At 44.1% G+C, this 23,644-nt stretch overlaps 2 protein-coding genes, 1 long non-coding RNA gene and 1 pseudogene across 3 annotated transcripts; 3 read left to right on the top strand and 1 right to left on the bottom strand.

Annotated features, from left to right (window-relative positions):
- Positions 1-323: 323 nt before the first annotated feature.
- LOC138192831 (kelch-like protein 10) lies at positions 324-4,112 on the bottom strand (annotated as a pseudogene).
- A 39-nt stretch (positions 4,113-4,151) lies between these two features.
- On the top strand, positions 4,152-5,667 carry LOC138193505 (uncharacterized). The gene is made up of 3 exons (XR_011177868.1): positions 4,152-4,395; positions 5,091-5,537; positions 5,647-5,667. It is a non-coding gene; the product is annotated as an uncharacterized lncRNA (long non-coding RNA).
- A 323-nt stretch (positions 5,668-5,990) lies between these two features.
- On the top strand, positions 5,991-7,814 carry LOC138192832 (pleckstrin homology domain-containing family G member 4B-like). Its single transcript, XM_069140514.1, has 4 exons — positions 5,991-6,023; positions 6,320-6,646; positions 6,902-7,079; positions 7,185-7,814. Exons 1-4 carry the CDS (start codon positions 5,991-5,993, stop codon positions 7,466-7,468), a joined length of 822 nt encoding a protein of 273 aa, XP_068996615.1. The 3' UTR covers positions 7,469-7,814.
- Positions 7,815-10,447: 2,633 nt separating this feature from the next.
- LOC138192836 (protein-glutamine gamma-glutamyltransferase 2-like) lies at positions 10,448-23,644 on the top strand. Its single transcript, XM_069140522.1, has 15 exons — positions 10,448-10,457; positions 10,843-11,031; positions 11,593-11,826; positions 12,066-12,184; positions 12,360-12,488; positions 13,298-13,466; positions 13,966-14,098; positions 14,248-14,351; positions 15,009-15,097; positions 15,314-15,467; positions 15,851-15,939; positions 17,175-17,358; positions 22,188-22,348; positions 22,959-23,095; positions 23,494-23,644. The coding sequence occupies exons 1-15, from the start codon at positions 10,448-10,450 to the stop codon at positions 23,642-23,644; spliced, it is 2,052 nt and encodes a 683-aa protein (XP_068996623.1).

The following is a 23,644-nucleotide window of genomic DNA, read 5'->3' on the forward strand; positions in this document are numbered from 1 at the left end:
CGAGGTCACACGATGCCCAGTTTCATAATCTATTGCTTACATAATTCTTTGTTTAGTGCTGACCTTATTATTGAGTTTAGTGGATTAGACGACTTCATGTCTTGATGTTTGTGTTGCATAAAACACACTTAAACCACACCGTCATGGAGATTTGTGATTTTGTCAAGTATTATAAAGTGTCACTTTTTCTGCTGGTCTGTACGTCATCTCTTGTTGTGACATTCTGATTCTTCAGGTTCTTCAAGTAACAATAGCACAATTTTACAATGATTAAAAAAAAGGCATTTATTTACAGAAACGTGCAATAGTCAACTATATCTTCATCACTCCACTTCATCTTCCTCCTCACCGGAGAATTGCTGGGAGTAACGAGGGGCAGCGTAGTCAGCCATGTTGTTTAGTCCGTAAACTGCAGCAGCTCAGCGCACTGCGAGAGATCTCCATGTTACGGGGACCAGACCACTCGGAGGTTTCGGCGTCGTATCACTCGACGTCAAGGGTGGTGGTGATGCCGTTGAAGCCCCCGGCAACAAACAGGCAGTCATCGATTAGTGCGATGCCGAAGTTGCTGCGGTGGTGCAGCATGGAGGGCACAGCGTTCCAGGTGTTGGTTTGAGGGTTGTAGGCCTCAGCAGTGTGCAGACGGGCGGTTCCATCGAAGCCACCGACCTACATAAGAAAAAGTTCATCATGGAGATGATGCTGCTCTTTTAGATTTTTCTGGGGGGATTTTTTTTTTGTGTCTTAAGTTAAAAAGTAAAAGAAAACTGTTGACTAATGACATTTCCTGCAAATATTAGAAATGAGTATGCCCATTACAATTTCCCCAAAGCACAAGTGGACAAACACAGATTTCTTGATTGATCTGATCAACACTTCAAAGATGTTCAGTTTACTGTAATAAAAAAACAAAGAAAAGAAGCCAAACTTCCCATCTGAGCAGCTGGAAATTAATAATTTTAGTAATGTTTGCTTAAAAGATTACTCAGTTATTAAAGTCGTTGGTCATCAATTTTTGATCTGTCAACTAAAATATGAATGTTATTTACTAACTAGTATGTTACTGACTTCAATGGAAAAGCTTTGAAACCTCTGTTCAGACTTCCTTTTCATGCCTCTGTGTCTCACAGTGTTTCTGTGTTAGTTCAGTTTCAGCAGAGCTTCATGTGCTTACTGCAAAGACTCGGTTTGCGTAGGCGATGATTCCAATTCCACGGCGCCTGCTGTCCATGTCGGCGATCAGTGTCCACTGGTTGGTCTCTGGGTTGTAACATTCAGCCGTTGACAGACATTCACTTCCATTGAAGCCACCACAAATGTACACCTGGAGGGAATGAAGGAGAGAGGATGTAAGTCATTTTGTGTTACTTTCATCAAAGACACATATTTAACGCTTAATATCTGATAATCACAGATATTTGTATTTACTAGAAGTCACGTTTTGGTGAAAAAACGAGTACATTAAAAAGGCAATGCTGCACAATGTGTTGCTGAATACTGAATGCATGACGGTGCTTTGCATTTCTGTTTCCGCTTCTTCATTTAATATATTAAATCAGTCTAGATGGACACGGATGTTCACTGCAACTTGACTGGTTGCAGGCGTTAATTCTAGGTTGGGCTTAAGAAAACTATTTTTTTCTTTCGAAGCCGAAATGTTTCACGGTGATGATAGTCTGTTTAGGTTTATTCAGTTAATATTTTTCTTTGGGGAAAGCCCCACACACCTTGCCATGGAGGGTTGTGCAGCTGGCGTCACTCCTCTGGTCTTGCATGGACGCAATTAAAGTCCACTGGTCGGTCGTAGGCTGATAGCGCTCGGCCGTTGCAAGTCGATTATGTCCATCATAGCCTCCTATGGCATATATGTGCCCATCCATCACAGTTACACTGACATAGCAGCTTCTTGAATGCATTGATGCCACCTCCTGCCAAGTGTGTGCGTCCAGGTCAAACCTGTGCACAGTGCTGAACTGCACAACACCGTCAAAGCCACCGACACAATAAACTGATCCGTTGAGGAAAGCAACACCTTGATAGGCCCGAGGAGTTTTATCAGTGTTGATGACATTGACCCAGCGGTCAGCACGGACGTCATAAGCCTCGATGGTATTGGTGGGGCTGCCCTCACTCCAGCCTCCAACAGCAGACAGGATGGCAGTGGGCAGGCGTGGGCGGGTCAAAAAGTTGCAGATTATGGACTCGGAAAATCAATTTTTTTTCTGAGGTCATTCATGGCCTCCAAGGTCATGACGAGAATCATTTGACACTCTGCACATGCCTTCACCACTTCGTTGTGGGTCACGTTGTCTATTACGTATTCTGGGACCATCAAAGCCAGCCTGACCTGCACAGAGACACGAGGACATACGTTGGAATTACATTTTCTAAAATGTAGCTTGAGCAATACTCAGACTCGACTGGTGTTACCAGCAGGTTTCAGCTCATTACAAATATCATATTGGCATTAGTAGTAGACAGTCCCTCCAGGATTCAGCAGAATTCTAAAATGCTTGATTTTACAGCGTATTTTCTCATAAATTGCAATGTAATTTGTGGGTCTTTTTTGCAGTAAAAATGTGGGACTTCAAAACTTTGCCATTTGAGAAAAAAACTTTTCTTTAATAGCTCCAAAAATAATAAAAATAATTTGTGATCACTTCCTTTGATAATAAGATTTTTTTGAACTTAGAAAACCATGTGGCTCAAAGTTACCAAAAGTTCAGAAAAGCAAACAATCTGTGACTAATATAGTAAATAAAGGCTCTATCTGACTACTCTATTCACTAAAACAAAGTGCTGTCTCTTCCAACTTTAAGTGTGTAAAAACTTCAAGTTGTGTAAAACGTAAACTTTTTACACATACAGGATTCATCATTCCAGTGATAAGACTCTTTAAGACCACATTTCCCACAAGTCCCGCCACTTCTAGTTGTTCTGTTTTTTCCACTTGGCTGGCACGGAGTTTGTTTTGCTGGTGAGAGGAGGGGGAGCAGAGCCTCATTGACTGTATCTGAGGAGTTATTTTTGTTTGGAAAAGCTACTTTATGCCGTAATCCTTTCAGCAGAGCTTCTGTTGAGGAAATGTTTTGCCCAAAAATTGTGGGAATTTTGCAAAACTGTAAGCTCCTGCAAATACAGCAGAGATTGCTTGAATTTGCATTAATTATTGCGATTGCAAGATTGTGATTTCCTGGAGGGACTGAGTTGTGGAAGTAGTAGTAGTTTTGTCGTCTCCCTGCAAATAAGAAATGAATATGCAGAAACATCTCTTTCAGATGATATCAAAAAGTTGTTGCAAATAGGCCTTTGTAGTTTCTCCACCAGACTGCACTGATTTCTTCAGTTTTCTAGATTGAAAATCTCAGTATTCTTTTTGCTCACAATTTCTTAATAAACAAATTTAAAGGGTCCTTACAAAAAATATTTTTGTTAAAAGATTAAGTTTGACCTAAATATCTGGGGTTTTTTTACTCTCAACTTATAATATCAGTCAAAAATGCAGGAATGTTCTGAGTTCAGTTTGAAAATATTTGTAAGATGTGTGCACTGTAATGTTTGTATGTTGTAGTCAGGACTGAAGCAATTCAGTTCTTTTTCATTATTCTTTTCGACTCTCTCTCAGACTCGGGCCTATTAAACTTCATAATATTTCCTGTCTATCAGCGTAAAATGCAAAAAAAATACATTTTACTTGCGTGGTCTAGGTCAGGACTGAGTGTGGCCTGGTCTCATGTATTTTTTCTTTGCTTAAAATCGCCTGTTGGAAATGTTGCAGACTTTACAGAAAGAGTTGTGACTGCAGCCCAGCTAATACTGTACTGTACGGTATTGTATTCATGAAAACACTATTAGCAAGATTTAAAAGATGCAAATCAAGAATGAATTGCATCCCAACAGTTGATCGCCTCACTTACTTTGAACAAAAGCAGAGCGATGTACTTTCTACGATCCTCAGGTGCGAAGTCGATCCAGCGAAGGATGGCCTCATACACCGTCTTCTCCTGCTTCACATTGAGTTGGTCACTCTCAATGATTTGAACAAGTTTCTGTGCAGAGAGCGACAGGAACTCTTCTGAGGTGGCAGCAATCTTCTCAAAGTTGAGGATACAGCAGGTGGACGAGGTTTATCGACAACCAGCAGACTAACGGCCAGACAGCATCTCCTGGGAGCCAGAGTTTGGTGGTACAATCAACCCCTGGACCTCGGCACCCGCAGTGGGAGGGAATCGTGTCTGGAGTGGTGGATTTAGGAAAAAGAAGGCCCCTTCAAGGCAGCAGCAGCAGCCCTAATTCAACAACTGTAGCCTGCTGTAACATCATCGTCAAACCTGAGGATTACAGTGAGGATGGAACTAGTCAGGGGTCAAAGGCTGCTCCACAGTCACCTCACAGGTAATACAACTTCTTTTTTGATCTGTTCATCCCACTTAATTAGTATTTAACCTCAGTGGTTAAATTTTCAGTTCTTAGACATTGCTATTAGAAAGTAGCACTCAGACTTTTGAAGATGATCTGATATTTGGTGATTTTGCAATTTTATTTTTGCATTTCTTAATGTTATTTATAGTCCCCTTAATCATCTATTCTTACAGATCGAGCCAGGCCCTGTAACATATTGTAGGTACTATTCCCAAAACAGTATTCAGTCATTACTTCAGCTTGAGTTGACAAGAAACAAATCTGACTGGTCGATTTTCACTCTCCTGACAATATTATTTATCTCTTATGAGAAAATAAAAAGTTTCAACCATCGTGTCAGGCAGCGTGTAAAAACCTTTTTTTTTACAACCACAAGAGGAAATATAAACTTCATCAGATGGAAATCTTGTCGTATTGAAAATGTCCAGTGTATCATTTTATTTTAGACTGATATATTTGGTTCTTTGGAAACATTTGGCTCTTCACTTGAATTTAAAAAAAAGTTCAATTGGTCTGACCAAAGTTTGTATTGATTGATCCAGCAGTGAGTCAGTAGGGTTGAAGATGTTAAGGACTCTAAAAGCTGGCTTGATCTCCTTCCTTTCTGCTGCAGGAACACACACTGGGTTTTGACTCTGTACTGTTGTTTTTATTTCATTTTTGAACAGGTCATCAAGGAGAACAGAAAGAGAAACAAGGAGAAGGCAGATGAGCAGAGCGAGGAGTGAGAGAGATGCCGCCGCTCTGTCTCAGTCCCACACTGTCGGCTGTCAGTGGTTTCCATGGGGACGAGGTATTAGAGCGAGGTCAGCGAGCCAGGACTCGTGCACAACTGGAGCGTCAGCGGCCGGATCATCCACCCCACCTGACCAGCGCGTTCGATCCCCGTCATCTTGCTCCCATCACGGTCAGCCATCATGTCGCATCCTCCAGGAGGCTCAGAAGTTTCAGATCTCCCGCCACGGGAGCTTCTGCTCAGAGAACTCCTGTATGAGCGACCGAGGGCCTGCAGGGGGTAGTGAGCCTCTATGCTGCAAACACTCCAGCCTGCCCAGAGGGAGATATGAGGGGGCGTTTAGTTTGGCGAGTCCACAGGAGAGTGCCAGCAATGCCCTGTAAGTTTACTGTATGTGGTGATAAAAATAATACTCGATGATATTCCTCTCATTTTCACTAATCCTCTGAGATTTAATGAGATCTCGTGGATTCTTTTCTGTCTCTAAGCTGACAATGAAGAGCTACAGGTATTGTCTCTTCCCTTTGCCTCTGTTTTTTTTTTTTTTTTTTTAATTAACGTACAAGCTTACCTGCAGTACATCCTTCCAGTCATCAAAGCACCTCCCTGAAAGTAAATTCTACAACGCAAGAAAAGAACAACCATCTCATCTGTGCATATTTTTCTGAGAATCGTGTCTCCTCTTGATCTGCTATTCATTACTTGAATGTATTCTGAACCCGACATGAGTAACGCCTTTTTTTTTTTCAAACTGTTTCACATCCCCACAGTTTACATTTTGTACCTGCCTGCACTGACACTGCTGTACAAGGGAGGTACAATATATGACACCATGGAGTGTACTGAGCGAGATTTTCCAGACAAAGTCTGTGTGGAGAACCTTGTTGACTCATTCATACTTCCATAATAGACACTTGGTAATTTACTCTGTGTTGAGCAGGAACTTGAGAGTTCACACTTTTCTTTCTTCACTTGTCTTTAAGGTTCAATAAGTTTTACCAGGTCCCAATATTTCCCCTTTGAACCATCTTCAATGAATCTGTTTGTTGGACTGGATACTTGTTCCGCTCTAATAGCTGCAGTAGTCATCACAGTCCTCCGACTGGGAGTGCCACACTTTTCTTTTTCATCTTTACAGCCCCACTTTGTTTTCCCTCACAGAGGAAGCAGCAGGAGCTGGGCGACCAGATGGACCTCTCCTCCTACCTGCTGAGGCCTATCCAGAGGATCAGCAAGTACAGCCTCCTACTGCAGGACATGTTGGCTTTGGCCAGCTCATACAGGCCAAAGGATGTGATCCAGGATACGTTGTTCACCTCGAGCGTGTGCGCACAAAGTGTGCGTGGCCCGGCTGCTTATGTGCCTGATCTGTCGAGCAGTGAGCGGGAGAGAGAGAGGGTTGAGATCCAGGCTGCTGCAGACTTGACTGGATTTCAGATGCATCATGGCAACGATTTGCTTACCATGGACGCCATCCAGGACTGTGATGTAAGATATTGAAATGACAGATAACACATACCTGAATCACAGTAGGTAAATAACATTAACCGCCTGCGCTATGTCCGTCTTCCCTGCCGGAGTCTTAATAATCACCCTTATTTAGCTTGAATGTATTTAGTATATTCTGTTTAAAAGGTTGTAGTCACACCTCACAGCGCCAAATATTTTGATCTGCCACCAAACCACATATGACCATATCTGTCGGTGTCATTTCTGTGTCTCTCTTTGTGTTTTCTCTCCCAGACCAGCGACATTGGGATGACCCATAACTCTACTGTGAGCGGTCTGTGTTTTGAGATCTGGTTCCGCAGGAGGAAAAGTGAGGACACCTACACCCTCAGGGCCTCCAGCGTGGAGGTGAAGAAAGCCTGGATCACTGACCTGGAGACCATACTGTGGGATCAGGCCGCTCACAGTAGAGGTAGTAACAACAACATACTGTTTTTATTTAGCACTTACATGGAGAACAGTTTACAGATAGCTTTACAGGTTTAAAAACATATTGTGAATATACTTTATGCTGCAGAGCTGCGGATGCAGGAGAGGGTGTTCATGGGAATGAACTGCAAACCTTTCATGGATATTCAACCAAGTGATGCTGCAATTTGTGACCGAGCCATCAGCTGTGTCCTGCCTGGGAGAAGTAAGCACTCCTCCTTTGTGTCCCAGAGTTCAAAGGCCCATCCACCGATTTGTCGGACCCCCAGCCTGAGGAGAAACGGCTCACCAGCAGTGAACAGAAAGAAGCCAGGTGTCGCCCCCAAACCTCCACATCTGGCTACTGCTCAGACGCAGGTGAAGGTTAAATAAAGCAACCTGCTGAATTACTGTATGAGCTGAAGAAGATGGTCTCTCTCTCATGTTGTTTAATGATAGTAGAAGGAAAGGTCTGAAGAGGTTTACATGCGTGTTTGTGCCTGTATTGATGCGGCTGTGGCTCACGTCCACACGTCAAAGTGTCCACGGGAAAGACACTGAATCCAATTTTTGTCCTAATGACAGGCGTGCATTCTTCCAGCATTAATATGTGTCTAGTATGTGTCTGTATTAGGTTTCTCGGTTTTATTATTGTTTTGAATATTTTAAGCCAATTCATTCATTAATCAACCGTTTTATTTGTTTTCATTGTGAATTAAAATGTTTGTCTTTTGTTTAATGCTGTTTTTATTTCTGATTTGTGAAGATATAAAGAAAGTGGTGATGATAATCATTATTGTTAGCAATGGCCCCTGCAATAAGAATAAATTGGGCTTTGAATATTGTTGCAGAATCTCCTGTCACCCTGCAGATGGACGGATCATCTGAGTAAAACAAATATTTGGTGTTGCCTTGTCTGGTCTCTGGGTCTGGTTAGGGGGATTTTGGTGTGTCTGTATCACACCTCGGTCATCCATATGTGGTTATCTTGATCACGTGACTGACCCATGCAAGACAGGAAGATACTGCTACATGGGTGATCATGAATGGGTCAGTCACACACAACATTTGTCCACAATGTGTTTCTTAGTCCTTTTACCCTGAGAAAACATTTTCATATCTCCCAAAATAAATTCTTTTGAACTCGGCATCAGCTGTTATAGGCCTTAAAAACATCTTTTATTTGAATGTCCTGACAATATGCAGCTCAGAAAAGGAATGAGTGTTACTTAATGTGCTGCAACACATTCAAAAAAATTCCCCGAAACAGTCCTAAAAAATAACCATTTTTTTCCAAGGCATGTGTTTTTATATGATTGATAAACTGTCACTCAATACACGTTACATGTTTATAAACTATACTGTTATTTAACTGCTAAAAACAGGCTCTTCATTTTGTTGGACTTGGGCTCCTGCTAAAGTAACCAAAATGTGTCAGCCCCCAGTCCTGCGTGTTCTTTAATGAGGCAATAGGAGAATATGTCAGGCTCCAAGATATTTATTTAACAGCAGCAGAATAACCATTTTACAGAGCTCTGGGTTCAGACTATGTTTCCCTGACTGCAACAGAGTATGTGTCAGTTCATGAAGTCTGAGCTCCTGACTTTCCCTCACCCAGTCTTCTTATAGTACAAACACCAAAAAGTAATGTGTATTGATGTATCCTATGTTGGTTGGAGGAGGTGGTGGTTGTCTTCCTTCACATCCTGGAGTCCTCCAGACAGCCATCTGTTCCTGTTTATGCCTCAAAGAACAACAGTATGTGACCCCACAGGTTGTAGACCCCCTCCTGTGACCTTTTGGTTTGGCACAGTACTCTCACTCTCATTTACAACCACACCCTGTTGTCTACACCTTCATTCACAAACACAGCCTTTCCTCTACCCCTTAGGATTAATAGTTGATAATACGGCATATATATATATGTTGTATTATTGTAAACATAACCTAGCACAGAATCGCACAATTTACATTCAGTCATGAGTCTGTGTGTTTCTACATCAACACAGAGTGACGTATGTGGTCAAGGGATACATTTAAAATACATTTTGTGTGATCTTCTGTCCTATACATTTTGTACAATTATTGATATGCAGGGATCAAAGAAGAGAAGATTTTATTTATTACCGTCATAAAAATCAGAAGCCAACACACAGGACCAGCATCTGTATCTGGGATAGACCACTTCAGTCCAGAGGGTTTCATGCTCCTTTGAGCCGTTTGGCCACGCCCACTCGCCAAACACATCAGATGTGTCGTCTCACCACGCCGGATGTATGTCACACGTTTCGTGAGGTTTCAAGCAGCCTTTGACCTTAAACATCAACTTCCTGTGTTACGGCGAGACCTCCAACTTTGCCGCAGCGTCACGGCGACGCCCATTGACAAAGTCGAAGGAATGTCTCAACATATCATCAACTACATGTTCAGGTTATTGTGACCCGACTTTACGTTCATGTGATCAACCAGCTCGACGGAGAACGTGAAAGTATGAAAAGTGTCATTTCCAGTGTCCACCAGGGGGCGCTATGACTCTGAGCGAATATTACCACACAGAGTCTTTGGGGCTCGACCATTATCATACCTGTGATGTTTGGAGAAGGTAGGTCCATGTACACGATCTAAAGAAACTTAGAGTTTCATGGCGAGGCCCTCAACATGGCCGCACATATCGACGAAAACGAATTCTTTTGATAAGATTTAATCCCAAACATGTTAACTGTTCATAGAAATATATTCAAGTCGGTGTGACCAAACCCCGAGGACAAGTTCGTTAAAGAACAACGTCGAACAATCGCTCAAAATGGCGACTAAATTTAAAATGGTGGACTTCCTGTCGAGTTGACGTAATGGTGCAATATAACTTTTTTGTGCGTCGAGGTGTGATACACATGTCCACCGGATTTCATGAATTTAGGTAAATGTGGCCGCCGGGGCATCTCTAGGTGGCGCTCTCGAGCCATTTGGCCACGCCCACTCGCGACTCCACCAGAGGACGACATTTTCCCCGGGAGACATGTGTGTATGCACTTTGATGAGGTTTTGAATATGATAAAGCCTCCAAAAAGGCAAATCACTTGGAGGAGAATAATAATAAGGAACCAGAAAAATAAAAATAATTCCTTGAATAACATGAGAGCTTTCACACCATCGGTGCTCGGGCCCTAACGAGTGTTGTAAGTGTGTCTCCCCTGCCTGTCTTATAATAGAATTAGTGATGTGAGGACCAGACACATGGGGGTGTCCTGATCAGGTTTCACATGCTACAAATATCTCTCAAGGGCTGTTACACTGCAGGGACATTAACCAATAAAGCTGCAGCTAAAGTCGCTCTCCACACAGAAGTCGAGGGACACGAAGTTCACTGCAGATATGAGTGAAGGTAAGGAAAACTGTTTGTTTCAAATTGTAGTACAGGTGTTAACTTGTTTATGAAGTGTAATCTTTATAAGTGAACATACAGTTTCTCTTGGTGTTTCTTCAAAGTCTACTTTGAGTGTCAGATTGAGAGCCATGAGTGAAATGTGATGAGCACCATTCTGGTGGATGACATGAGATATCTCAGATCTGGGACATTGATCTGCAGCTCAAAGTTTCCTCACAGATGATAAATCACAAGAAATCATCAGCAGGACATTCTCCGCTGCAGATTCAGTGTTACTCAACTTTTAATAGAGTCATCGGGTTATGAAGTTAGTCCACATTGGTGCAAATGTTTTTTCTACTAATGTGACAAGTTGTTTTTTTGTCTTTGTATCTATGCACAGTGTTGGGCATTGAGCGCTGTGATCTGGACATTAGCAGCAACCACAGCAGCCATCACACACAGCTGTATGGAGGGAAGCGTCTGGTTATCAGAAGGGGACAGCCCTTCAATATCATTATATACCTGACACCAGGCAGCAACACAAACTTCAAACCGGGCCAATCCAGCTTCACTCTCATCGTTGAAACTGGTACACATCAGTGTTTTTTTATTTTGTATATGTGTGAGACAAATAATTATTGAGACACTGTGTTTATGCATTAGCAGTTGTTGTTTTCTCAAGAATATGGAGTTTCTCTGTAATTCAGGCGGGCGTGGAGTCTGTCTTTAGCTCCTTTCACGTCTAATCATTCAAAGGCTCCAGTCCGTCCCAATTAGTGGGCTTTATAACCGTGCCAGCCTTCATTCATCCTACCTGCTCCATGAACTCCACATCGCTCTGCAACCAGCCGCCACGGATCCGATGCCAATCTCCCCCGCCTCCCTGACCTCCTCCCATATTAATACATTCTTCTCTGTCCATATTGCGTTTATTCATTCAAACGTTGTGAATCTCAGGCTCTGCCGGGTTGGGTTGTGGTCTCAGGAATAGTCTGTGACATATTTGCTCAGACTATTTTAGAGCATCACTTGTAGATAAAAAAAAAAAAGGCCTATTTCTTTCTTTAATACAAGGTTAAACCTGGCTGAAATATTTGAGTCTCTCATCTGGATTTAGAATCACAGTTTATGTCCATTTCTGTGTCTCCAGGTCCATTACCCAGCGAAGAATCAGACACCAAGGTTTCATTCTGTCTACATGACTCTACTTCAGAGACTGAGTGGAGTGCATCTGCTGCTAATGATCCATCTGAAAACACACTAACTGTGTCCCTCAATTCCTCTCCTGACGCCCCCATCGGGCTCTATTCCCTGAGTGTGGACCAGAAGGGCCAGAAAACCAGTTTAGGACAGTTCATCCTGCTTTTCAATGCTTGGTGCCCCAGTGAGTACAGACTATTGTCTTGAAAGTGACCTCAATGAGTTATACATGTTTTAGGTTAAACTGTTGTCAGTCAAACCTGAAAATTATATTTCCTTTCTTGTCTTTATGTAATTTACCACTAAACCAAACTTCTAAACACCTATCTACCACAGCCGTCTCTTCCAAATGATGCAAACGTGAGAAATTTACTGTATGTGCTATTGCTGTAGGATGGTCTGAATGTTTTTTCTGACTAACAGGAGATGCTGTTTACATGAACGATGAGACGAGGAGGCAGGAGTATGTTTTGGCACAGCATGGGGTGCTCTACAAAGGAACATGTACGAGAATCACTCAGTTTCCCTGGAACTTTGGACAGGTAGGCAGTAGGTCATACGCTGTCAGTGTCAAACATTACAAGTTTAAGTAAAACATAAAAATGTCTACAAATCCTTCAATAAGAAAGACTGTTTCTTTATAAACAATTATCAAACATAATATTTTATTAATAACATTGGTATAATAAAGTAGTTTTCTCTTCTGTTTGTGTGCAGTTTCAAGCAGGAATTTTGGATATCTGTCTGAAGATTCTGGATAACAACCCAAAATATATTTCTGATGCTGATAAGGACTGCTCTGCCCGGGGAAATCCTGTCTATGTGACCAGAGTGCTGAGTGCCATGGTAGGTCTGCTTTTGTTCACTATAGGAAGGAGGGAGAGCCCGAGGATGCTTTTAGTTTAAGATTACCGTGGTGCATCAGAAAACTCTGTCTGCTCTTTAGTATTCACTGTGTTTTATCGTTGTGCGGGCCAACCTTTGTCCTTCTTTTCAAACTCTCGCTTCTCCCCCAGAAACCTTTGTAATACAAAGCAGCATAAAAGAAAGCCAGCCTGCATGCTCACTCCAAACAAGCGGCAGAGAGCATTGTAATAACTAACAAATAAGGGATATTTCCAGACAATTTGATAACCATGAAAAGATCACGCACTATTTTTAGGTTATATAGTATAGATTGTTGAGAGTGCACTTTCAAAGCCAGCATTACAAACGTGTCATAATGGTCTATATTTACCTTTTCAACCCTATATGCTTTAATCAGTTGGCACTGATCTGTATCAACTTGACAAAACTTTTGTTTTTAACATATTAAAAAAAAAAATCCAACACTGTCCTCCTTTTTAATGTCCTGCCCCTTTGAAAAAACAACCAGGGTGAAAAAATAAAATAAAAATCTCAGTATTTAAGGGAGTGTTACCTTGAACATCTTGTGAAGAAAAGCAAATAAACAAGCACATTTTGTATATACTAATTTAAAATAAATAAATTAAATAGTAAATGTCCCTCATTGATGGAATGTGAAATTATTATGAAAATATTTAGTTCAATTTAATTTTAATTCAAACTTTGATGCCCACTCATTTCTCTGCAATGTTCACTTATGCTCCTCTTCTTCTCAGTGCTTTCTCTCTGCTCTCTGCCTCCGGCCACAGATCAACAGTGAGGATGACAGGGGCGTGCTGGTAGGGAAGTGGAAAGACATTTTTGATGGGGTTCATCCATCAATGTGGCTCGGCAGCGGGGACATTCTCCGCCAGTGGGCAGAAAGTGGTCCCGTCCGCTATGGCCAGTGTTGGGTCTTTGCTGCTGTTGGAATCACAGGTTGGAGCACAGTGGGCAGTTTATATGGTCATTTCATTTGTTTTTTTAATCATTCATTCATGTATCTATTCACCCACTTATTCAATTTTACTATGTATTTTAAGCTTTTGAGATTTGGTCATTTGGTTTTTAATTTTAACAGAAAAACAACAGCAAGATAATTTGTTTGTTAAATTCTATTTGACAAAAATAAAATTAGCCAACAGGCTATCACCTATCTTGAGGCACGATAGAAACAATTTCTTTAACTACAGCACCATACAACACTGTATAATTGACCTTCACCATTATAACTTACTGCTTCATGCCAGTTACATCCTCAAGCTGCCCTCGACTGCCAACAATCACAGCTTTTTAATCAAAACCCTAAATTTAGAATCTAATCTCATGGCTTTGTTCCTGTCTGCCCTTCATTGTTTATCTCTGATGACCGACACGGTCTCAAACGTCTGCTTTATAAAGCTGGTGTGATGTAGTGTGACTGTGTGTCCTCCTTCAGTGTCCCGTGCTCTGGGCATCCCGTGTCGAGCGGTTACTAACTTTGAATCTGCTCAGGACTCCAATGCCAACCTGGTGATAGAAAGACTGTATGATGAATATGGTGAAACAATTTATCATAAAGACTTCATATGGTGAGTTGATAGTCTCTTTCATTACATCCTTTTTTAAATTATCACGTCATCTTTCATTAATCCCGTGTCAGAGAATACAACATTGATTATTTTACAGTTTGAAGCAAAAGGGTCATGTTATAGTTTCTATGTTAAAAATGTTTTTCCAGGAACTTCCATGTTTGGTTGGATAGCTGGATGACTCGTCCAGACTTGGGGCAGCGGTTTGATGGGTGGCAAACCAGTGATGCAAGCCCACAGGAGACAAGTGAAGGTGAAGACAAAGACCTGATTAGAATAAAAAAAAAAGCACACATCAAAACTGCCTTAAAGAGCTGTTATAAGGGTTTGCGTGTGAGGGCACCAAATTTGACCATGGTGGTTAGTTTCGACTTGTGACAGTCACAGCTTTGAGGTCTGGTTCAGGCCAACTTCAAACTTGAGTCAGCATATTGTGTTCGACATGTTCACATGGAGATTGTTCTCTTCTTTAAAGCTTTTCAGTTTTATTTGAACAAATTACACATAACACAAATAATCTGACCCCTTTGGAGGGCCCACATACAAAATGCTGTTACATTTTTTGTTGCTAAATGTTGCTTATAGTTAGTGCTTTAGGTTTATAATCACGCTGCCATTAGCCAGGTTGTTACTATTTTTAACATTGATTGATATTTCAATGTAGTTTTTGTCATTTTGTTTTCTTGCTGTGTTTTGTTTTGTGCCTATAAAGTCTTTTGGGAACATGTCGCATGGTGATTTTAAGCTAATAATACAGCAGACATGAACCTGATTGAAAGTTTATAATTTGGATCATGTGACTTTTTACCTATATGTGGATTTTTTTTGGCTACTTCCCATTTTGTATTATTATACTCAGCAAAAACAACCTTCTAAAAAGGGCTATTTTGTGGATGTATGATGCTGTCAGGTGTTTTCTGCTGTGGACCAGCTTCCCTGAAGGCGGTCAAGGAAGGCGAGCTGACCAGGAAATATGATGCCCCATTTATTTTTGCTGAGGTGAGTCTTTGCTGAAATCTGTTATTGAAATGTATTGTCAAAAAGCACAACTGTGAACACAGTCCTCGTTAGAGGTATGTATATAAAAATATACTTGTCTGCTGTTGTTGTATTAACTGCTTGTTCAGACTTAAGCGCCTGTTTTCAAACTGCACAGTGCCTGGTGGCTGTCTTTATATTCAGTATTATTTGATGATATTTTGTGTCTGGGATCAGGTTAATGCAGATGTCGTGGACAAGGTGCGCCAGACAAACGGAGAGTTTGTCAGGTTCAATGGATCGATCACGTCTGTTGGACGTTTTATCAGCACTAAGGCTGTGGGCTCAAATCTGAGACACGACATCACACACCAGTACAAGTATGCAGAAGGTACTGCAGAGTCACAGGTGCAGAGACATACTTGACTCCAAACCACAGACTTATTCAAACATGTCTAAAAAAATACGAGCTGGATCTTCATTTTGATTATAACGCTGTTTATTTAAAATAATTTGTGATTTTGAGTCAGTGTATTGGTATTTCTCTGGCCTTTCACCTACAGCACATTGGATGTGCATATAACTATGCTACTTCTGTTGTAAACACCCATGTTACATCTCACATTGCATGAATATAGACACATGACCAAGTTCCTCAGTTTAAAGATTTAGGGCTCTGTTTTCCTGAAACTATATGCAGATGAAAAAAAAACCTGTTTGCTCTGTTAAATCTTGCTTAAAATATTTCTTGTTTTTAATCCTGATGGTTTCCAGGCTCCGAGGACGAGAGGCGTGTCTATGAGAAGGCCCAGCATCACAACAAGCTACAGAAGAGCGGAGAAGAGCCAGGACTCCATCTCAAGGTTTTTACTGTTCATACATATTCAGTTGTACCAGGGGGAGAGCAAATACTGTAAATATATATGTATCTAGTATATCTATAAACAAAAATCCAGTGGTGTTTAAAGTACCTGAAAGCCACGCTTGAGTAAAAGTACAGATATCTTACCAGAAAATAACTTTGGTAAAAGATAATGTCACCTATTAGAAAATGACTTGAGTTAAAGTCTTAAAGTAGCCGATGTTTACTTAACTTAAGTATTAAAAGGAAATTTGTGTTATTAAATGTACTTAAGTTTTAAAAGTAAAAGTAAATGCTGTAATTTAAAAAAAAAAAGCAAGCGTTAAAGCGACACTGTATCCGGGGCCACTGTGGCTACAAGTGAAAATCAAGATTAATCTTGTTCAGATATTATGATGTTGTTGCGACTTGCTTGCATCAGACATGCCTTGGCTTGAGTGGAAATACAATGTAGAAACTTAAGCAGGTCTTTGAGAGCACTTGATGATGGAGCTCTCAAGCTCCAACCACTGATTCACCAGAGCTGCTTGTTGGCAGTCTGTATTATTGAGCTATCAAATTCCCTCCAATTTTATTTTGTAGTAATGAAGTAGCTCAAATGTATTGGAGTAAAAATATATATTTTGTTTAGTAAAAGTGAAAGTTGACAGAAATATAAAAATTCCAGTCAAGTTCAGATACTCCAAAAAAACATACTTAGGTACTGTAACCAAGTATTATTACTTTGTGACATTACACCACTGCAAAAATCACAGAAAAGGACTCAAATCGATATTTGAGCTTCAGAGAGATTACATCATCTGTGTCTAAACTACAGAACGAAACAAGAAGGAAATGAAACAAAACAGTAATGGTGTCAAAGTTATACAGCAGACTGTGGCCAAGTCAGAGTAAGTTAAACGGTCACAAGTTGAACATAACCAAGATGGATTTGACAGGCGTGCAGTTCACAAGTGGTTTTCAAACTGGCGTGAATTCAAATATGAACCACATTCATGTTGTATTGATTTGTTTATGCCAGAGATAAAACTATACAAAGTGAATTAGCTTTGAAATTCTTTGGACCTTACTTATATTAATATAGAGCTGATATATTGATCCAAACAGAATCATGTTGTGTTTCAGATTGTATTTAGACGAGATGAATGAAATGTAAAATCCATTTGAATGAATTTTTATTATTAAATAGACCATGAATGTCCTTAACATTAAATCACCTCATGATTCTCATTTAAGATCAAGCTCTCCGACAACATGATCGTGGGCTCAAACTTCGAGGTGTTCGCTATCCTCACCAACGACTGCATGGATGCAAGGGATTGCAAGTTTCGCTTCTTAGCCACAGCGGTCAGCTACAACGGCAGACGAGGAGACAACTGCGGATTTGCTTCAATTCAAGTGGAGGTGCCGCCTGGAGAAGGTTAGCTCTGATGTCAGTGTGAGCTGTGAATTTAATGAACTCACCAAAAAACATGAACCAATTGTTAGGAAATGCCCCAAAATTTGAGGTACCTCTTTGAAACAAGGTGTAGCAAGATTTGTGCTACCGGGGTCTCCTGGACACAGATGACGCGCTCAGTCGTACGTTCGGGTGTAAAATGCCTTTATTTGCCCTGACCACACACCAATGTCTCCGTGCAACTGCTCCTCCTCAGCCTCCTTCTCCCTGTTCCTTTTATAGGGGAGAGCTCATCCATTCATATTCGGCTCAGCTGTGCTCATTACACCTTCATGGCATCGTTCCCTGAACCACTCCTCCCACTCTCTACCCTCTGCAGCTGAGTTAACCACACCCCGCCACCACATACCCCCACCGCCCGACTTAGGCCGCGGAGCCATCCAGCCTAACCTACTCCCCCTCCCCTCCTGAGAGCGGGAGAGGAAGTCGGCCACAGTCATCTGCGCCCCGGCCTATGGATCACCTTGAAGTTAAAAGGCTGTAATGCCAGATACCACCGAGTGATCCAGGCGTTGGTATCCTTCATTCGGTGGAGCCACTGGAGCAGAGCGTGGTCCGAACAGAGGGTGAATGAGCGTCCCAGCAGGTAGTACCGCAGGGAGTCGACCGCCCACCGGATGGCCAGGCACTCTTTCTCTACTGTACTGTACCTGGCCTCCCTCTCCGATAACTTCTGGCTGATGTACACAACAGGGCAGTCCACCCCCCGCACCTCCTGAGACAAAACAGCCCCCAGCCCTCTGTTCGACTCATCAGTCTGCTGCGTAAAGGGGAAAGAGAAGTTAGGGGTGTGGAGAAGTGGGACACAGAGAGCCTGTTTTACCTTCTCAACCGCCCGCTGGCACTGCTCTGTCCACTGGACCGGATCTGAGGCACCTTTCCGAGTCAGGTCAGTCAACGGAGTGGTCAGCTCCGCGAAGCCCGGGATAAACCGTCTGTAATACCCCGCCAGCTCCAAAAACCGCCTCACCTCTTTTTTTGTTTTGGGCTGTGAATAGGCTGCGATAGCCGCCATCTTGTCCACCTGGGGGCGCACCTGCCAAGTGGTACCCCAGATACCGGTCCATGAGGCATTGGAAAGTGGCCAGTGCACCGAACAACCCAAAGGGAAGTGTGGTGAATTGGTATAATCCAAACGGAGTGGAGAAGGCCGTTTTTTCCTTGGACTCTGGCGAGAGAGGAATCTGCCAGTAGCCCTTGGTTAAATCCAGTATCATGAAGAAACGTGCAGTGCCCAGCCGGTCCAGGAGTTCGTCGACCCGGGGCATTGGGTACGCATCAAATCGTGAAACATCATTCACCCTGCGATATTCCACACAGAACCGAATAGATCCATCCTTCTTGACAACAAGAACAATGGGGCTACATCAGGCACTGTTGGACTCTTCTATTACTCCCATCTCCAGCATAGCTGCCAATTCTCTCTGAACAATTTTTCTCGTGTTCAGGTAGCCTGTAGGGTCACGACCGCACCGTCATGCCCGGAGACGTCTCAATGTTGTGCATTATGAGGTTCGTGCGTCCTGGCAGGAGGGAGAACACATCAGCAAACTGCTTCTGCAACTGGGCTATGTCTGTTCTCTGGGTTCCGGAGAGATGGGCGTCATAAGGGAGCGAGGCAGGATTAGTGGACTTTGGAACCTCTGGCCCCAGCTCCTCTCTCTCAGATACCGCAGACACCAGAGAAACAGACTCCGCCTCTCTCCATGCTTTTAAGAGGTTGAGGTGGTAGAGCTGTGTAGCTCCGCCCGTGTCAGACCGCACCACCTCATAGCCGACGTCCCCTACTCGCTGTGTGACCACAAAGGGCCCTTGCCACTTGGCGAGGAGTTTCGAGCTGGAAGAAGGAAGCAATACAAGTACCTTTTCTCCCGGTGTGAATTGCCTCAGCTTGGCCCCTCTGTTGTACAGCCGTTGTTGACGCTCCTGGGCCTGGAGCAAATTCTCACGTGACATCTGACCCAGTGTGTGGAGTTTTGCCCGCAGGTCCAGGACGTACTGAATTTTACTTTTGCCGGGGCTCGGACCCTCCTCCCAGTTTTCCTTAAGCAGGTCGAGCACCCCTCATGGTTTCCTGCCAAACAGCAGTTCAAAGGGAGAAAATCCTGTAGAGGCCTGGGGGACCTCCCGCACTGCAAACAACAGAGGATCAAGCCATTTATCCCAATTACGTTCATCGTCGTGTATAAATTTACGAATCATGGACTTTAAAGTCTTATTCAGACGCTCCACAAACCCGTCAGTCTGTGGGTAATAAACACTGGTCCGAATAGACTTAATGCCCAGTAATCCATAAAGTTCTCTCGGTGTTCGTGACATGAATGAGGTGCCCTGGTCAGTCAGAATCTCTTTCGGGATTCTGACTCGGGAGATGACCTGAAACAGAGCCTGCGCAACACTCTTTGCCGAAATGCTGTGCAATGGCAGTGCCTCGGGATATCGTGTTGCGTAATCCACCAGAACTAACAAAGCGATATTCGCGTGCGCTCCGGTGAAATGGCCCGATGAGGTCCGTGCCAATACGTTCAAATGGGAACTCCATTAAGGGTAGAGGATGTAAAGGCGCCCTCGGAATGGCCGGCTGGTTTACCAGCTGACACTCCGAGCAAGATGCACACCAACAGCGCACATCCCCCCGGATGCCCAGCCAGTAAAACCGGGTCATTATCCGGTCCAGAGTTTTATCATATCCCATGTGGCCAGCCATCGGGTTATAGTGAGCCGCCTGGAAAATCATTTCTCGACGGCTTTTCGGCACCAACAACTGGGTGTTTTCTTGACCTTTTGAGTGTCACGACTCACTCTATACAGTCTGTCCCTAATCAATGAAAAGTGCGGATATACTTGCGCTGCGTCAGGGCGCACCAGCTGACCATCAATTCTGATCACTTGGTCAAAGGCGAAGTGCAGAGTATCATCCCGAGACTGCTCAAGTGGAAAATCCTCCATGGAGCGTAATTCGGGAACCGGTGGAGTCTCCACAAGAGTCTCCGCTGGTTCCCCCTCCCTCTCTGCAGAGTCGGACAACCTCGCGTCGCCGCTGAGCACAGCACACATCCCGCATGTCCCTGTCGGTTGTGAACGCACCCCCGTACACTGCCCCATTAACTTATGAAACCCGGGCCAATCTGTCCCCAAGATTAGGGGGTGCGTAAGGCGGGAGTTAACCGCAGCCTTCACTTTATGTTTTTTCCCCTCATATCTAATTTCTACAGCCACCACCGGATAATCGTGAACATCGCCATGCACAGACTTAATTCTCACCCACGATGCCTCCACCAATGCCCCGGGCTGAACCAGGCTCTGGTGGATCAGCGACTGCATACAGCCCGAATCCACCATCGCCTGATGTGTACCCCCCTAGATCCTTACCGGAACGCGATACATCGCTCCTGGACCGGGGGAGGGTGTTGGAGGGCCGGCAACCCGAACCATCTGTCCCGCTTCCATTAACGGACATTCCCTCCGGCAGTGTCCGGGCTGCCCACACCTCCAACACTCCTGCCCTGGTGGTTGAGGAACCCCCTGCAGGTTGGGAAGGGTGCCGGGGCCGGCCTGACCCGTGGGATCAGTGAACCTGGGGGTTGTTAGTGCCCGCGAAGCTGGCAGGGCCCGAGCCACCCCCGGTTGCTGGATCCTCCTCCGCGGCGCAGGAATCGGTTGGGCTGCAGCTGGCGGCCGACCGCCATCTCCCTGCCCGCTGGGATAAACCGCGAGGTGGTCCTCGGCAAGGGTGATGGCAGCCTCTAGTGTCGCCGGACGGTGGCAGCGGACCCATGCCACTGTCCTGGCCGGCAGTCCCTCCGTGAACTGCTCCCCCACAATCTTGTCCACCATCGCTGGCGCTCCTCCTGCGCTCTCCGGCTGCAGCCATCTGGTCGCCGAGTCCCTCAGTCACTGAGCGAAGGCGAATGGCCGGTCCCTTGGCCCCAGCTTAGCCTCCCGGAAGTTCATCCTGTGGTCCTCCGGGGACAGGCCCAGCCGGTCCATAATGACCCTTTTCACATCCGCGTACCGTCGTCTGGCCCCGGGAGGCTCCATAGCCGCTGTCTGCACCTCCCCTGTCAGGAGAAGCAGGAGTCGCACCGCCCACTCCGCCGCCGGCCAGGCACACGCCTGGCACGACTCAAACATGTCCATAAAGGACTGGACTTCATCCGCCGGCGTCATCTTGTGCATGGCCACCCCAGTGAATGACGACGGTCCTGGCGCTGGTGGGGCCGCCGCTGGCCAGGCCGCGAGCTGTTCCCAGGGGTGGGTCTGTCATTCGGCTTGGGCCTGCAACGCGCCCAGGAGCTGGCGGTTCGCCTCCGCCTGGTCGTGCTGCATCGCCGTGATCCCGCCCAGCATCTGCTCGAACACGACGATCAGCTGCGTCAGCATTCCGCTCTGCTGTTCACCTGTGTCCATGCCCCACATTGGGCGCCACTGTAGCAAGATTTGTGCTACCGGGGTCTCTCCTGGACACAGATGACGCGCTCAGTCGTACGTTCGGGTGTAAAATGCCTTTATTTGTCCTGACCACACACTAATGTCTCCGTGCAACCGCTCTTCCCGAGCCTCCTTCTCCCTGCTCCCTTTATAGGGGAGAGCTCGTCCGTTCAAATTCGGCTCAGCTGTGCTCATTACACCTTCCCGGCACCGTTCCCTGAACCACTCCTCCCACTCTCTACCCCCCGCAGCTGAGTTTACCACACCCAGCCACCACACAAGGTCTTTATCTGTCAAAACAATTTCTCAATTGGACATTGTCTTAATGATATCTTAAAGCATAAAATGTGTGTTCTCAGAAAGGCGCCTGTCCCTCAAACTGGAGTATGACAGTTATGGAGCAGCGATCACCTCCGACAGGCTGATCCGTCTCTTAACCATCGCCTACGACAAGCGGTTGGACGCTTTCCACAAGTCTGAGAAGACCCTCGTGCTCGATGAGCCAGAAATAGAGATCAAGGTAAGGATGTAGGGACAGTGAAAGAAACCAGAAAACATGTCACATTTCAGGAGAATATATCTGAGTGAGTAAATGATGTTTTGACATTCCTGGATGAAACTGAACTTGAGTAGCAAGAAATCAGTGCACATAAATTTAAGCATGAAGTACATTAATAAACTGTTTTTCACAAGGCAGCCATGTCCAGGGGCATTATGTTTTTGCAACGTCTTATTCCATGCGAACGTACGTCAACTTAGGTCAACTTCTCTGTGACATGACAATGTTCTGGAGAAAATCTTTTCTGTCCATTATTTAACATCGTAACTCGTGAACAGAAGAGCAGATTTTGACTATATTTCATCTTTGGTCAGATACTGAATTGTTGACACTAATCTTGGGTGTTCACCCTCTCGAGCCTCCTTCTTGAATATCTATACTGAACCTTGAGCCTTGACTCAGGTATCCACATGTACAGAAAAGTAAAGTATTTGGAAAGTTTCCTGTTTCCTTTTTTTATTTGGTGAGTTGTAATTAAATTGTAGAAGTTTATCATGATACTTTTAAACATTTGCATTTCTATATTAACTTTTACTTTATGAAACCTGTTTTCCTAAACCTTCCTCTGCAGCTGGAGGGAGAGGCCACAGTGAACCAGTCTGTGACAGTACAGCTGACCCTGTTGAACCCTTTACCAGAACCGCTGCAGGACTGCAGCTTCACCATAGAGGGGAACAACCTCACTGACGGCAAACCCATAACAGCAAAGTATGTGTTATGCAGCAGTAACTGTTACGTAGATTTCTATACTTTCCTACTGTTTTCTACTGAGCCATTTTACTCTTGTCACCCATTCCAGTTTATCTTCTGTTTAATGGACAAGAAGATATCTGTACTGTAATCAAATTTGATGTAGCTTTTGAGTCAAGGTCAAACAAACCTCACCCAAAACCCCTCTAAACGTTTCCCTGCAGCTGTCACACTGGGATGCCTAGTTCTGTTACAAATGAAATGTTAGTTTCAGCTCTCAATATAAGCTGCTGTTCTGTTACCCAGTTACAGTGAGAATATCTTAAAAACAAATATCAGCTTTCTGCCTGTGCTGTGTACTTACGAACAGAGATAAAACAGTTTGGCTGATGTTGCTCTTTGTGTGATTCCTGCAGGATTGGAGCCGTGGGCGCCGCACAAGAAGCCAAGGCCCGTATTGAGTTCATTCCCAGCAGTTCTGGCTCCAACGTGCTCCTGGTGAACTTTGATAGCGACAAACTGAAGAAGATCAGAGGCTTCATTGGTGTTGTTGTGATAGGAGAATGA

This window comes from Embiotoca jacksoni, unplaced genomic scaffold (assembly GCF_022577435.1).
Source record: "Embiotoca jacksoni isolate LCO1_2020_lvr unplaced genomic scaffold, fEmbJac1.0.p SCAF_9, whole genome shotgun sequence".
NCBI lineage: Eukaryota > Metazoa > Chordata > Actinopteri > Embiotocidae > Embiotoca > Embiotoca jacksoni.

Excerpts from the sequence above, each read along its gene's own strand:
- LOC138192836 (XM_069140522.1), top strand. Across the intron at positions 14,352-15,008 it reads CCCACAGGAGACAAGTGAAG|GTGTTTTCTGCTGTGGACCA; the intron begins GTGAAGACAAAG and ends TGATGCTGTCAG. Across the intron at positions 15,098-15,313 it reads CCCCATTTATTTTTGCTGAG|GTTAATGCAGATGTCGTGGA; the intron begins GTGAGTCTTTGC and ends GTCTGGGATCAG.
- LOC138192832 (XM_069140514.1), top strand. The coding sequence starts at position 5,991 with ATGGAGTGTACTGAGCGAGATTTTCCAGACAAA. Across the intron at positions 6,647-6,901 it reads ACGCCATCCAGGACTGTGAT|ACCAGCGACATTGGGATGAC; the intron begins GTAAGATATTGA and ends TTTCTCTCCCAG. Across the intron at positions 7,080-7,184 it reads TCAGGCCGCTCACAGTAGAG|AGCTGCGGATGCAGGAGAGG; the intron begins GTAGTAACAACA and ends TTTATGCTGCAG.